We start from the raw sequence: 15,105 nt of genomic DNA, 5'->3' as shown, positions 1-15,105 counted from the left end.
TAAAAACAAAGTTTTATTTTAAGAGTTCATGGTTATAATTCTTTAATTTAACTGCAAGAGAGTGATATTATTGCTAAAACATGTCGGGATAAGATTTAGTAAAGTATCTATGTCATATGTTAAAGCCTAATTTGATTAGAGGATTTGAGAAAATAGAATCAAAAGAAGAGAATATTTGATTTGAGGATATGCTCTAGCTCGTTAAGTAAAATTTTCTTTTCCGTGTTTGTATGGATAAAGTTTGTTTCTTGATACATAAATAATATTGTTATTGCTGATTTACCGACGGTTCAATAATACTCTTAAATCTCAATAATTTGTTTTTCGAAAAAATATATATATTTAAAGATGTTGTAAACTTAGTCTACCACTTAGAATTTATTATAATTTTGTAAAAATATTGTAAATTTAGCATTTCTAATTCTATTTTAGTATTTTACTTCATTTCATTCTTTTCCACTCTTTTTTTCTATAAACTCGGAAAGATAGTGTTGGCTAAAAGCAACTTTTTAAGTAAAATGAATGCTCCCAACCTTATTGAATTAAAGTTTAAGAATGCATTATAGATAACTCATAACTCATTTTGCACCTTTTTATTTTATCATTTGTCACTTTATCATCTATTGGGATAAAATGATAAGTTTACGTTTGCAAATTTTCATTTATAATCTTAAACATAAATTTCATATAATTTGTACTTTAACTCTCTCTCACGCTGTCACGCACACCTCAAATGAATCTTTCAATTTCTACCAATTTTTATTTAGATATAAGACATACAGTATGCTAATAAAATAAAAAGTCACATATCTTACATCACATCTACTTAAAAATAATAAGAAACTGAATAATTCAATCAGAGGAAATCATTTTCCATACAGGTTACACCACCGTTCCCTTTTAAATTATTTTCTTATCAACATGAGACTTAATGTTATTACTATAATTTATTACATTTCTAACTTTAAAAAAAAAAGATTTATTATGTCTCTTTATTTTTCTAACAAATATATATATTTTTAGATAATTACAAATACTGCTAATCTCGCATCTTAAACATTTTCACTCTACATCCTCAAACACTTTATAAATGGGAGGAACCAATTAAGGTCAGGCTGTTGACATTTTTTTTAATCAATACAAGATTCCGTGACAATCAGGAAACCTCCAAAATTATTTCTTTAATGGGCGAGACTGACTCTTTTTTTTTTTTTTTTTTTTTTTGAGAAAGGCTAGACTGACTTGACATAACATAAACTATTTAAGACTAACCTATCAAGAGTTCTGTTGGATTGACGCAACCTAATACTAAACAATGTTGATTAAATTATGTTTAATTTTCTTCCATGTTAACATTTTTAATTATTAAGGTTGTAAAGAATCCTAAATTTGTCGTTGCATATGAAACCTAAGTAGAACTTACTTGTCATCAGTTATTAGACTTAACACTAAATTTTTTTTAATTAAATTATATTCGAATTACATATGGTCATTCCTGCCAACTATCTGGATTGAAGTTTTTTTTTTTTTTTTTTTTTTTTTTTTTTTTTTTTTTTTAATTGATTAGTTAGATACTTATTATTATTATTTGCAGATCCCACATGGCAAATGAGTTAGCGGCTAGTTTAGTTTTATGTGATAAAAAATAATAATAATAAAAACTGATAAGTTGGAAACAAATATCTACACTCTTAAGAGCTGAAGAGCTATAATGCATCAATGAAGTTATGAAATTTATATTTCATGAAATTTATAATTGGGTTGCTAAACCATTATTTTTTTAAAAAAAATTACTCAAAGTAGATATGTTAAAAATTAAAATGAATCGATGACTGCTAAGTGAAGGAGGTTAAAAGAGAGAATGAAAAAAAAAAAAAATTCATCAAAAATGCATTTGGCAAATAATTTTATAAACAACCTTTATACATGTATTATTTAAGAATTTTGATGTCTAGAATTTAACTATAAAAGATATGTAATTCAAAGTATTTACAACGCTTGTAAATTGTGAAGTAATAAATTCTCTTAGAAAAATGGTTTATAGCTTCCTAAGAAGTTAGTTTAACTGGTGAATAGGTAAGAGTCTAAGGACCTTAAGACTCCTCTAAAGGTTGTATTTGTAAATTTCAGTTAGCTTAATTAGTAAAATCTTTGATGGTTGAATAAGAGATTTGAGGTTCAATCTCCATCTATACTAAAAACTGATTGGTGTCTTAATCTGATTACAAAGAATTATCATCAGAAACGGACGTCATAAATTGAAACTTTCTTAAAAAAAAAAAAAAAAAAAAAAAAAAATCCTTCAAATAAAAGGGGGAACATTTCATGAATAATGAGTACATGGGTGTTGTGTGTTTTTTTTTTTTTTTTTTTTTTTTTTTTTTTTTTTTTTTTTTTTAAGTTTTTACTGGTAGTATCATTCACATATATTTTTTTTAATGTGTGGGGACCATTAAACCTGCCGACATGATTCTTCCTGAGTACATTGAATAATTTATCTTACGACATATAATGGAACTCACATGGTTATGTAACTATTTTAATACCAAATTCACTAGTAGGTTACTCCATCTCCATGAGTACTATGGTGGGTTAATCAACCAGTCTCACACCTTTCAGACACTATATTCTATACCACCAAAGAATAAGCACACTCTCTCCGGTTTGGTCCAAGGTATCTGATGAAGCCGAAAATAATACCACCAGTGAGTCACACGTCCCTCGTACATCGCAAATGGCACCTGCACAACGAAAAGGAATAACCTAGCAGAGAGTACCGGTGTGGTACCGGCCAAACACCCTCCGAATGTCAAGTTAGAATTATTCTCACTGCTCTAGAGTGCTAGAGAGGGTAAATTATGCGTACCTTGAGTTGCGAGGGTGCTTAGGTTTTTATAGTAGCGAGGGTTACCCCTCTTTTCCTTGTAGTAAAAGTCTTTTCCTTATAGGAGTCCTCTTGAGCGTATTTTATGGGATCTTTTCCTTATAAGGATCCCTTGAATATTATCTAGCATGGGAAACAAGACAATTCCTTATACGTAACGTGGGTAGCAAGTAAATCAATGCTCGGTCAGTCAGCCTCAATTTACTTCCTTCAGCTTTTTGGGCGTCGGTCTAGTAATGCCGTCATCCTTGGAGCCAGCTGACCCTATGATCGTCAGCTATAACACCGTCTGTAATATCCGGAGGATTGCACTAAACCGTCAGTTTTATGTTCCGTGTGGCTAGGCTCACCTTTTATCCTCATCAGTATCGTTTTAGGATCCACCTATCTTCATGAGTGTCAAAGTTTTTTAAGTAGGAAAATGCTAATACAAATTTTACTTTAAAAAGCTTACAAATTGATATAAATATAGTTAGTATTACCTTAATAATATCAAATACTATATAATAAAAGTTTCGCCATAAAAGTTCTGATTGTGCCAACTATCTTCTCTTTTGTGACATGTAGTTACACTCTCAAGATAATTTAAGTTAAAGGAAACTTAATTACCAAACATCAAGTTTATCATAATTTTTTTTTGAGAAAGTTTATCATATTTTATTCTATTATCTAATTTTCTTAAGAAGGCTAAAATGTAAAAAACCACCATTTTAGTTTCATCAAAATTTATTTCAATACTCTAGCAAAATGTTGTGGTTAATTGTCCAAATTTTTTACTTTTTTTCCTTCAAATTTTTTTAATTAAAAATCCAATTAATGATTGAAAATTTTTTTTCCTAGAATTTAAAGAACTGAAATGAATTCTGTTAAGACTTAAAGGATGAATTTCCTATTTTTACTTTTTAAAGAAATTTAAAATTATACTCGAACTAAGCTCACTCGACCCATTTCAATTGTTTTCGTATGGGCTTGGTTATTTTATGACCCATGTAGTCCATGTTGTCCGGAAAACTATGCAAACAAGGCCCAACCTACACATTCAATAGTTTGGGCTTACAGTCCAACTTTGTATTTGTTTGGGCCGGCAGGTTGGTGTTGCGCTGTCTTGAACCCAGTGGATAATGGATATATGCCTCCAGCTAATCCCAACTCCCAAGCTACCAGTGGCACAAATGTCATTAAAGAATTCAATTGGATATGGTTTATATTCAACCACGTCCATTTAAATAAAGTATCATACAACAAATCTTGCCCTGCTGATCAGAACTTTGTTATGGTTGTAAAATATTACTATTTGAAGAATCTATGATCTAACAAAATTGGGCGAGTTTGGTAATGGTATTTAAATAACGAAAACTGTTATTTAAACACCACAATACGTATTTTTACATATTTTTTCATCTACACGTATTTTCACAAAATTTAAATAACGTTACTAGAAATCTCTTACTAGAAATCTAATATACAATAACAAGTTCTCCATTATTTTTACTCTCTCCAAAAAAATAAATAAATAAACACTCCATTATTTAAGCCCAAAAAAATTATACTAATTCAAAGCTTAAGCTAGGTCAAAAAAAAAAAAAAAAAAAAGAAAAAGTAATCAGCCAGTCTGGAGATGCCTGGAATTTATTTATTCGAAAGATCAATTGGAAGGTCATTTACTCAAAGATAAAATAAAATAAAATAAATGGAAGGTCATATGTTCAGACATGAAAATTCAAACACTTCAAATAAGGCCCAAAAAATCACTAAAAAAATCATACTTTTTCACTTAACCATGTTTTTCCTTTCGGTGATCTTTCTGAAAATGAAAGGCAACAAGAAAGATTAATCAAGGTTGGTCTATTAAGCTTTAGAGGTTGAGAATTTGGACACCACTGAAAGCAAATCAACCATTCCATTTGATTTGATACCTCTCTCTCTCTCTCTCTCTCTCTCTCTATATATTTTTAGTTTTCCACCGTATTTCCTCAAAACTTTCAACTAGAAATTAATCACTATTCACAACGAGTAGCCCATAGCGAGGTAAATCATTGACCCATGGAGTTTTTTTCTAAATGTTTCAAAAGCTTCTAATCAAACTCAAGATAGTCACTTTGAAACCGATATATATATATATATATATATATATATATATTTTTTTTTTTTTTTTAGTTTCCCACCGTATTTTCTCAAAACTTTCAACTAGAAACTAATCACCATTCGCAACAGGTAGCCCATAGCGAGGTAAATCATTGACCCATAGAGTTTTTTTCTAAATGTTTCAAAAGTTTCTAATCAAACTCAAGATAGCCACTTTGAGACCGAGTGCCCAACCACTCTCCCAACCCCATTGGCTTTGATACCCATATCTACTATCTTATTCTGTTTGACCGTACAAATTCTGCATATCAATATCAGATAATGCGTGTATGACTATGTACTGTGAAAATAATAGTATATATAATAGTGTGAAAACCATGAAAAAATTGATGACTTTTACATACAAATCAACAAGAGACTTGGCATCAGCCGGGATATCCACTAAAATGCGCCTTTATCCTTTACCAAATTTTGGAATTCGCACTCAAGGCGCGTGATGAGACTAACAATCTTGACGGTTCATATGCATATGGATTAACAGGAGTTTTGGGCAAAACCAAAACCCAAATAAAAACAGTTTGTCACATTTGAAATTTGAAGGACTAGGACCTCTTGTTAGCAGATTTTAAGTATTATTATTCAAAATTATGTGAAAATTGTAGATTAAAAATTGTTGAGAAAACGTGTTTAAAGTATTCATAATGCAAATGATCATTGTGAACTAAAAAAAAAAAACACATTTGGTAGGAGATTTCTTTTAGAACTGTTTGAGTCACCCTTCTCATTTTAGGGTGTTTGAACACTAAATTTAGAGAACTTTTTCTACTAGTTTTCAGTTTTCAAATAACATTACTCAATGACACTTTTGTAAATATGTTAGAAACTATAAGTTCCACCGGTTTAGACTACATGAGGTAACTTTCTCTCTCTTCAACTAAAATATTAATAATACTTTTATTGTACTTTTCAGCTTTTTTTTAAAAAAAAAAAAAGACACACACACATATATACCAAACACACATAACATATTTTAAAAGAGAGATATTTTAAATACACATACACATACCAAACACATCTAACACATAACATATTTTAAACAACTAAACCAGTTTTTTTCACATTTTAAAATATGTTATTTGAAACATAGTACCAAATACATTTAAACAAATATGTTAACGTAGTAAATTGGATAAATTCCAAATTACACCTTTAAAGTTTGAAAGCATTTAGATTTTACATTCTAAAATTTTAAATTTTGGATTTTATCCCATGAAGTTTTGAGGTGTTTGGATTTTATCCCATAAATTTTAGGGGTGCTTGGATTTTACTCCCTAAAGTTTAGGAGTATTTGGATTTTATACCCTGAAGTTTCAGAATTTGAAGTATAAAATCAAAACACCCCGAGATTTAGGGGGTGAAATTCAAATTCTAAAAATCAGGGTGTAAAATCCAAACACTCCCAAACTTTAGGGGTGTAATTTGCAACTTACCCTAGTAAATTTTATGGATCAATAATAATAATAATATTAATAATTACTAACTAAAATTATGGTCTAAAAAATAAAAATAACTAAACTAATTAATATCTATAATTTATAGGAGGTTTGGTTATTGATGCTAGAGAAGTAAAACTCAGTTGGATGGAAGTGTCAATTAGCCTTGTAGGTATAGTTGTCAAAATGTAAATTGTATTGTGGTTTGATTTTTGATTTTTTATATTATGTATCGGATCTTGTATTGTAAGACACATAAATATTTAATAAAATTTATACAAAAATTATAGATATACATATATAAAGAATATATTCATTATAAATTCAGAATATATTCAACTAATAACTAATTTAATATCACTTATGTAATAATATTAAACAAGCTAACTAAATAAATTAAATTAACATGTATTTATAATATACATATTCAAATTAATTAAACTCAAAAATAATAATACATGACAAATAAGCCAAAAAAATAATTTATTTTCATCATATTCTTCAACTTGCCTAATCAACTACATCTAAGTCAATGTTATCATAATATTTTCTATCTTTTTTATTTATTTATTTATTTTTTTTGTAGAATTTATCATCTTATTCATTATTTTAAAATTTTATCTTTTCAATGAAATTTTCTTTATCATCATCAACATTTACTATCTCTTCTTGTTTTTTATTTTATTTTTATTTTTATTTTTTATAATATTTCTTCTTGGCATTCTAGCTTCTTAGACTTATAGCAATAATAACCCAAAAATAAATTATATTATCAATTAATACCTTATTCATAATATAGAAAAGAATTTTGTAAATATGAAAGTGAAGAATAAGTGTGTAATCCTAATTTTGTACAAGAAATAAAGAGAAAAAAAAACTTATGATCATGTTATTTTATTGGGCTAAATTAAGTAACCTAATATGTTTGTGTTATAAACAAGTATAACAACTTGTTGGATTCAAATAAAAGCACAAATTTAACCCAAAAAAAAAAAAAAAACTCATTTTAAAATACATGTCTATATATCATACAATACATTTGATATGATATGCTTTAACGATTCACGAAACACACCATTGTATCGTAAGATTCATGAACACTTACGATACAGTACCCTTACAATACAAAAGTTTGCACGATACTGATAACTAAGGTTGTAGCTATTTTTAGTGGGATCAGTTAACAAATGTCCTTAAAATATTTATTAATAGACTATTTTAGAAAAGTTTTACACTACTTTCACGACAAATATAAAAATCAGTCAAAAAGATTAATTCTTTTTTAAGTTTCCAAAAATATTTCTTATCCATTAACTTTTCCCTTCTTTAATTTATTTTCAAAGAAAAATTTTACCAACCTCAAAAATAACAAACTTAGGAACTTGAAATTTGAATATATGATTCTTGAACACTTATAATACACCCTTACAATATAGAAGTTTACACGATACTGATAACTATGGTTGTAGTCATTTTTAGTGGGTTTAGTTAACAAATGTCCTTAAAGGGTCCGTTTGGATTGAGCTTATTTTTGCTGAAACTGAAAACTGAAACTGAAAATACTGTAGCAAAATAAATTTTAAATGTGTGAATAGTATCGTGGGACATATTTTTAATGAAAAAATTACTGAAAAGTGAAAATTGTGGGTCTGTGAACAGTGCATGAGTGCATTGTTCACGGTTGACTTGGTCAAATAGTGCGGCTGGCAAAAAAAAAAAAAAAAAATATATATATATATATATATATCAGAAAATGCAGCCCAGGATTCAGCAGGAAAACGCTGAATCCAAACGGGCACAAAATATTTATTAATGAACTATTTTAGAAAATTTTTACACTATTTTCACGACAAATATAAAAATCAGTCAAAAAAATTAATTCTTTTTTAAGTTTCTAAAAATATTTCTTATCCATTAACTTTTCCCTTCTTTAATTTATCTTCAAAGAAAAATTCTACCAACCTCAAAAGTAACAAACTTATGAACTTGAAATTTGAATGTATGATTCATGAACACTTATAATACACCTTTATAACACAGAATTTTTTGTACACGATACTGATAACTATTGTTGTAACAATTTTTAATAGGTTTGGTTAACAAATGTCCTTTAAATATTTATTAATGAACTATTTTCACAACAAATATAAAAATCAGTCAAAAAAAAAAAAATCAATTCCTTTTTTTAGTTTCAAAAAATAAAAATTCAACCGACCTAAAAAATGACAAACTCAGAAACTTAAAATTTGAACTTTGAATTAATGATAAAGAAAGGTCGTATATACGAGAATGTTCCAATAATATTCTTCTTTGACCTATGAAAGAAAAACTAGTGTATGGACTATTTTCACAACAAATATAAAAATCAGTCCAAAAAAATCAATTCCTTTTATTAGTTTCAAAAAATAAAATTCCACCGACCTAAAAAATGACAAACTCAGAAACTTAAAAAAATTTGAACTTTGAATTAATGATAAAGAAAGGTCGTATATACGAGAATGTTCCAATAATATTCTTCTTTGACCTATGAAAGAAAAACTAGTGTATGTTTTGATGTCCACAGAAGATAAAAGAGCGTGAGGCAGCCGACTTAACCTTAATATACAATACAAAACAAAAACACGAACAGCTGCTAAAAGCCTACGCCCATGATTAGATATTAATATTATACCCACGTGAAAACCGACAGCCTCAAGTAACTACCATGGTCGGGACCCACGTGGCGTACGTTAGCTGATTTCTATATTCGGACAGCGAAAGGGACGTGTCGTGCGCCTTGTTGGACCGTAAACCTACGCATCCCAGAAAGATAGAATTAGAAACAACAAAGAAAACTCGTTTCGTTTCGTTTCGTTTCGTTTCGTGTCAGAAACGTTAAGAGTGGTCTGTGTAGTGTCAGAGTCAAGAGTATTAAAAACACTCTTTTTTATCGAGCGACACTTGGAAGCCACCCTTTATGGCGTACGTGTCCTTTAATTCTCGCCAAAAGACAGATCTACCTTTAGATTTCATTAGATTTAGATATATACTACTTTCTTAAAAATATTTCTGATATTTTTCCCTCATTTAGAGAATGACTTGTGTCTCAGATTCTCTTTCAATTTTTGGACCTTTTCGAAAGTTCCTGGAAGGTTAAAGCTTGAGTCTAAGTCTTCGTTTTTTGCAGCACTCCCCTTCTCTTGTTGTGCTTTTTATTGTTATCTAGGGGGACTTTAGGATTTGTTAGTGCTTGGTGTCTATAAAATTTTGTTGGGGTTGTTTGGTTTTTACTTGCTTTGTGATTTTTGGCATATTGGTATTGTGATTTTGTGTGTGTGATTGTTGTTCATTGGGGTGAGTTGAGATGGAGGAGCGATATGAGCCATTGAAGGACCTTGGTGTAGGGAATTTTGGGGTGGCAAGGTTGGTGAGAGATAAGAAGACAAAAGAGCTTGTTGCAGTCAAATACATAGAAAGGGGAAAGAAGGTAATTTCAATTTGGAGTAAAGTTAATTCAGTCATGCTTTGAGTTCTGCAAATGTTGGTGCTAGAGGTTGTAGTGTGTTTCTTCTTTCTTATGTTTTACTTCTTGCTTGATCTTATATTGTAAATTAGGCTTGTTTCCCCCGGCTGGTACATAGAAATGGCGTGCTGGCTTTGTTAAAATTAAGCATTGTCTTGCTTAAATTATCAATTGCTGCTTTTATATAGCTTATTATTTGATAGAGATTTTCCATTTTTTATGGGCATCATAAGAAACTGTTTTGCTCATTGTTTGTGTGTACTCAAAACTTGTAAAACACTATATATATATAATGTATATTTGGCACTACAAGTACCATAATGTTATGTTTGTGACTTTGTGCGTATTAGATAGTCAACACAAGATTTGTGGTCGAGCAGAAGTAGTGATTTTGTGAATTCGGAAGGAGGCTTGTTTAATGCATGCTTCACTCAATCAGTAAAACTTTTTTTGTTCAATTGCTCAGTAACATTATTATCTCATTATTGGGGAGCCACTTTTTGTAATCATGAGGTGTTCAACACCATAACAATTTGTGTTCCTTCACTCAATGCATTCTCTATGATAATAGCTTGCCATGAAGGTGTATTGCCTGGTTGGACAGGTGTGACCTATGACAAGTGCTACAACCTTATCAATCTGTCAATCACAAGGTTGTGACCTTGCACGAAGGGATGGGTTTGTGTTTATAAATGAGACACAAGGACTGAACTATTGATTATCAAGCCATTCTTATTCTCCATTTCTGGGACAACATTCCTAGATTTAATTTCCATCCACACAAGACTACCTTCCACAGTCCACACAGTGGGACCAACACTTTTCTGTTCCCATGCTTGTGTTTTTGCAGCTGGATATATGCAAAATTTCATGATTTTTCCAGCCAAGAGAACTAGTTAGTTTATGGTGTTCCACAACTACATTATCATGTCATTTTCATAATTCATTACCTGATATGTAGCCAGGCTATGGTTAATAACTTAATATTGCATAACAACTTTTTCCTTTCAAGTCATTGGGCTCCTCAATTGTGGATTAGGTGTTTGGTCCTGGAATTTCTTTCCTACCTTTTCTTACTTTCTATAGTTTGTTAACTGCTTCATATCACAATGGATGTAATTATTGATTTATTATGAAATTATTCTTGTTGACCTAAGAGTTTTGACTCAAATGGGTACTTCCTCTTCTTATAAGACAAAATAGAAAGTGATGTGTGTAACTTATTAATAAATAAAGAAATATTATGATTTCTGTTCTGGGTTTCAGATTGAAGAGAATGTTCAAAGAGAAATCATTAATCACAGATCTCTGAGGCATCCAAACATTGTCAGATTCAAAGAGGTAAGAGTTTAGTATACTGTATGTTTATTGTGTACCTTCATTAGGTTGGGACTCTTAAGGTCTTTTTTTAATATCTACAAGGGTAGTTTTTAGGTATGTCACAATCTGATATTTATAAAGTTAGGGGATGACATTGACTCCAAATCCTGTATGCAAATGTACACAGACTCATGAACAGAGAGGCTCTTAATTAGCCTCATTTGTGTCCATGTTGTTTATTTCATTTTAATTTCATTAAGGAATCATTTGCATTTTGTTTCTAGAAATCTAGTTACACCAACATGTCTATATAAAAAATTTTGAGTTACATGTGGGGAGATATTTTCTACAAATAATTTGTATGAAGAAAACTAAATCATGCTAACTAAACCAATACACAAGGATGTGAAACAGACGTATTCCATTATATATTCAAGTCAGACATCAATTTGAATGCACAACATTAAAACACTTCCAAATTTTGTTGGTTAGCAATTAGCATGTTCTTTTCTATTTTCTATGAGGTCTATGGTTGGTCTGCTATAGGCTTAACCGTGTGAAATTTTTCTGTACTTGATGATATAAATTAAACTTGAAACTTGCAGAGAAGATTGTAGATAAACCTTTATTGAGTATATACACAGGAGCATACTTTAAATATCATTTTGGCTGCAGGTATTGTTGACTCCCACACATTTAGCTATTGTCATGGAATATGCAGCTGGTGGTGAACTCTTTGAGAGAATATGCAGTGCTGGCCGATTTAGTGAAGATGAGGTTGTAAACTTGCAGTTTGTACATATATGTTTAACACATTGGGTCAATTTGTCCTTCAGTTTGATGCACATGGAAGTCATTTATTTGAAGTTCCCTACTGACTGTTTGATGGTGACTCTTACGGCAGGCGAGATTTTTCTTCCAGCAGCTAATCTCTGGAGTCAGCTACTGTCATGCCATGGTATCATATATGAATTTTTTTTCTTCTAGTTTTGGATTACAATCTTTTTTTTTTCTTTTATCATCTCGCTTTTATTGCAGGAAATTTGTCACAGGGATCTGAAACTGGAAAACACACTTTTGGATGGAAGTCCAACACCTAGACTTAAGATATGTGACTTTGGTTACTCCAAGGTTAATGAATTTCCCAGATTAAATAAGGCTATATTCATTTGAGCTCAGGAAATAGCTTTTGATGCTTTCTTACAGTAACTATTTCTATTCAATTTTGATATATTAGATTTTGGATTTTTCATGCCTTGCAGTCTGCTTTGTTGCACTCCCAACCTAAATCAACAGTTGGAACACCTGCATACATTGCCCCGGAGGTACTCCAGCGAAAGGAATATGATGGGAAGGTACCTAATTCTCTAAGTTCTATTGCAGAATGACTAGAAAGCTTTATTGGGGCATTCCACTTATTTGCAGGGAAGTCTTGGGTGGTTCTGAGCATCTATGTATTAGTTATGGTCATATTGTAGCCATTGTTTACTCTCATAATATCAAATAAATGGATATTCCCACCATATATTTCATAATTGTTCTATTTGCTTGATAATTTGGTAGTGTTTGTAGATTGCAGATGTTTGGTCATGTGGTGTGACGCTATATGTGATGTTGGTAGGAGCATACCCATTTGAGGATCCTGAAGATCCTAGAAATTTTCGTAAGACTATCGGGGTGAGTCACTTCTGAACACTAAAATTATGGTCAAATAAAAAATCACCTCTGACCGTCCACCCACGTTATTGTTTATTCTTGACTGCTAAGTTAATTTCATTTCATTGTTATTAACAGAGAATAATGAGCATTCAGTACTCCATTCCTGACTATGTACGCGTGTCGGCAGACTGCAGGCAACTCCTTTCTCGTATTTTTGTTGCCAATCCTGCCAAGGTATCTTGTCATGTATCCGTGCATATAACTTAACAGTTTCATATGCTTCACAAAGCATTTGATGAGTCCACATGATTTCTTCTTATAAATGCCTATAGGATCTTGTAGGTGAACATGAATGCAAGCTTATTCTTATTTAGAAGATTTTGTGTTATTGATATTGGTTCAACTCCATCTTGTATGCCTCCTAAAATATCTACTAACTAATCCTTTCAATTCTCTCTACAGAGGATCACACTCCCAGAAATTAAACGGCATCCTTGGTTTATGAAAAATTTGCCAATAGAACTAATAGAGATTGAGAAGACTAACTATGCAAAAGCAGAAGCAGAACAACCAACTCAGAGCATAGAAGAAATAATGCGGATCATACAAGAGGCAAAGATGCCAGGAGAAGGATCCAAAGCTGGTGGTCAAGCTGCTGCTAGTACATCGGACCTTGATGATATAGAGGCAGATATTGAATCTGAAGTTGATGTCAGTGGTGACTATGCCTCTGCTGTGTGAGCATGGTTTAGGAATTATGCTGATAGAGGATTTGTGTTTTAAGTTTAATTACACAAACTTTGGCTTTCATTTGTTGTGTGGAACATATTGTACAGTTGACTATATCCAAGAAACATGTGTACACTGTACACGTAAACTTGAACTGTGTATTGAGCTGGGTTTTGTGTGTATGAAATATATTGCGTGCATATTTTTCATTTATACAAAATATTTTTCCACTGATTGGGATTTACCGCATGTAGTGTTTATGCTTATGGTTGTGTCTCTCACCTTTAAAATAAGTTATATTAACTAACTGACCCTTGTCAAAAAAAAAAAAAAACTAATTGACCCTTGGATAAAATATTCTATCGTCACAAGGCTAAGAGGTGGGAAATGAATTTATTTCACGCATCTGTTCTTTCCATATTAGTGGTCAATTTGGCATTTGAAAATTTATCAATATGATCAGTTTCATTGTTGCCTTAACATAAGTTTCAATATTTCCTTTACAAAAAAATGAAAAATCAGAAAATAGATTACCAAAATATTTCAATGTTTTAATATATATATATTTTAAATAAAATTTGACCATAAACTTAGTTGTAGTCTAAGACTATAAATTTCATTAAAAAAGTTAACAAAATTACATATTTTGAAAATTTAATCATTGAATTGCATGTTTTTTATATTCTTAACACATTTGTTAAATTTCGTGTCAATTAGCTCATAAACTTATTTTTTATGCATATTTTAGATTACAAAAATTTTGAAATTTAAATATTTGGTTGATAAGATAATTATTAATCTTTGATTTTTTTGGAAATTTTGTAATTATGGATGATATAAGAAGAAAATGTAATTTAATGGTGAATTTATCAAAATTCATATCTAATAAGAAGATATTGAGTGAAGTTGTAGACTTGTAGTTCTAGGCTACAACCAAGTTTTTGTTGTCAAATTTTATTCTTTTCTTAATAAGTGTTTTTTTTTTTTTTGGCTGAATTTCTTAGTAAGTGTATTTATAGTTAAACTGACACTTAATAGTTTTTTCATAAAAACATGTAAGTTCAAATCTCCCCCTCCATTATGACTATCAAATTTATCAACAAAAAAAAAAAAAATGCAACTGAAAATAAAAAACTAATGTGCGGTGTCTCAACTTTTAACCAAACTATTTAATTCTCTATTGTTGAGACATTCTGGAAAATCAAATGGAACAATATCGTGGTGTCTAAAATCTAAGACCTCCAGAACTAAGTCACAACTCATAACATCAATGAGCCCATTTTTTACAATCTATGCACACTTTTTATGGTTTGATGTTTTAAAATAGCAATTTGGGGATTTTACATACTACAACGCTAATGCTCTTAACAAGTGAAATTCAGAACTAAGGCCAACAAGAAATTGACGAAGCTGTTTCTATTTCTCTTCAAAGA

General features: G+C 30.4%; 1 protein-coding gene across 1 annotated transcript; it reads left to right on the top strand.

The window, feature by feature from the left end:
• The first annotated feature begins 9,382 nt into the window (after nt 1-9,382).
• On the top strand, nt 9,383-13,921 carry LOC126709055 (serine/threonine-protein kinase SAPK3-like). Its single transcript, XM_050409134.1, has 9 exons — nt 9,383-9,928; nt 11,231-11,305; nt 11,960-12,061; nt 12,189-12,242; nt 12,323-12,415; nt 12,547-12,639; nt 12,857-12,961; nt 13,079-13,177; nt 13,406-13,921. Exons 1-9 carry the CDS (start codon nt 9,806-9,808, stop codon nt 13,682-13,684), a joined length of 1,023 nt encoding a protein of 340 aa, XP_050265091.1. The 5' UTR covers nt 9,383-9,805; the 3' UTR covers nt 13,685-13,921.
• Nucleotides 13,922-15,105: the final 1,184 nt, after the last annotated feature.

The sequence above is a fragment of the Quercus robur genome, chromosome 12, assembly GCF_932294415.1.
Source record: "Quercus robur chromosome 12, dhQueRobu3.1, whole genome shotgun sequence".
NCBI classification, from domain to species: domain Eukaryota; kingdom Viridiplantae; phylum Streptophyta; class Magnoliopsida; order Fagales; family Fagaceae; genus Quercus; species Quercus robur.
Note: the sequence above shows the minus strand (reverse complement) of the source record. Positions and strands in the feature narration are given on the sequence as shown.

Bases quoted from the DNA above. Each gene is read 5' to 3' on its own strand.
- LOC126709055 (XM_050409134.1), top strand. From the start codon at position 9,806: ATGGAGGAGCGATATGAGCCATTGAAGGACCTTGGTGTAGGGAATTTT. The intron at 12,243-12,322 runs GTATCATATATG...CTTTTATTGCAG, and splicing joins TCAGCTACTGTCATGCCATG to GAAATTTGTCACAGGGATCT. The intron at 12,640-12,856 runs GTACCTAATTCT...TAGTGTTTGTAG, and splicing joins GAAAGGAATATGATGGGAAG to ATTGCAGATGTTTGGTCATG.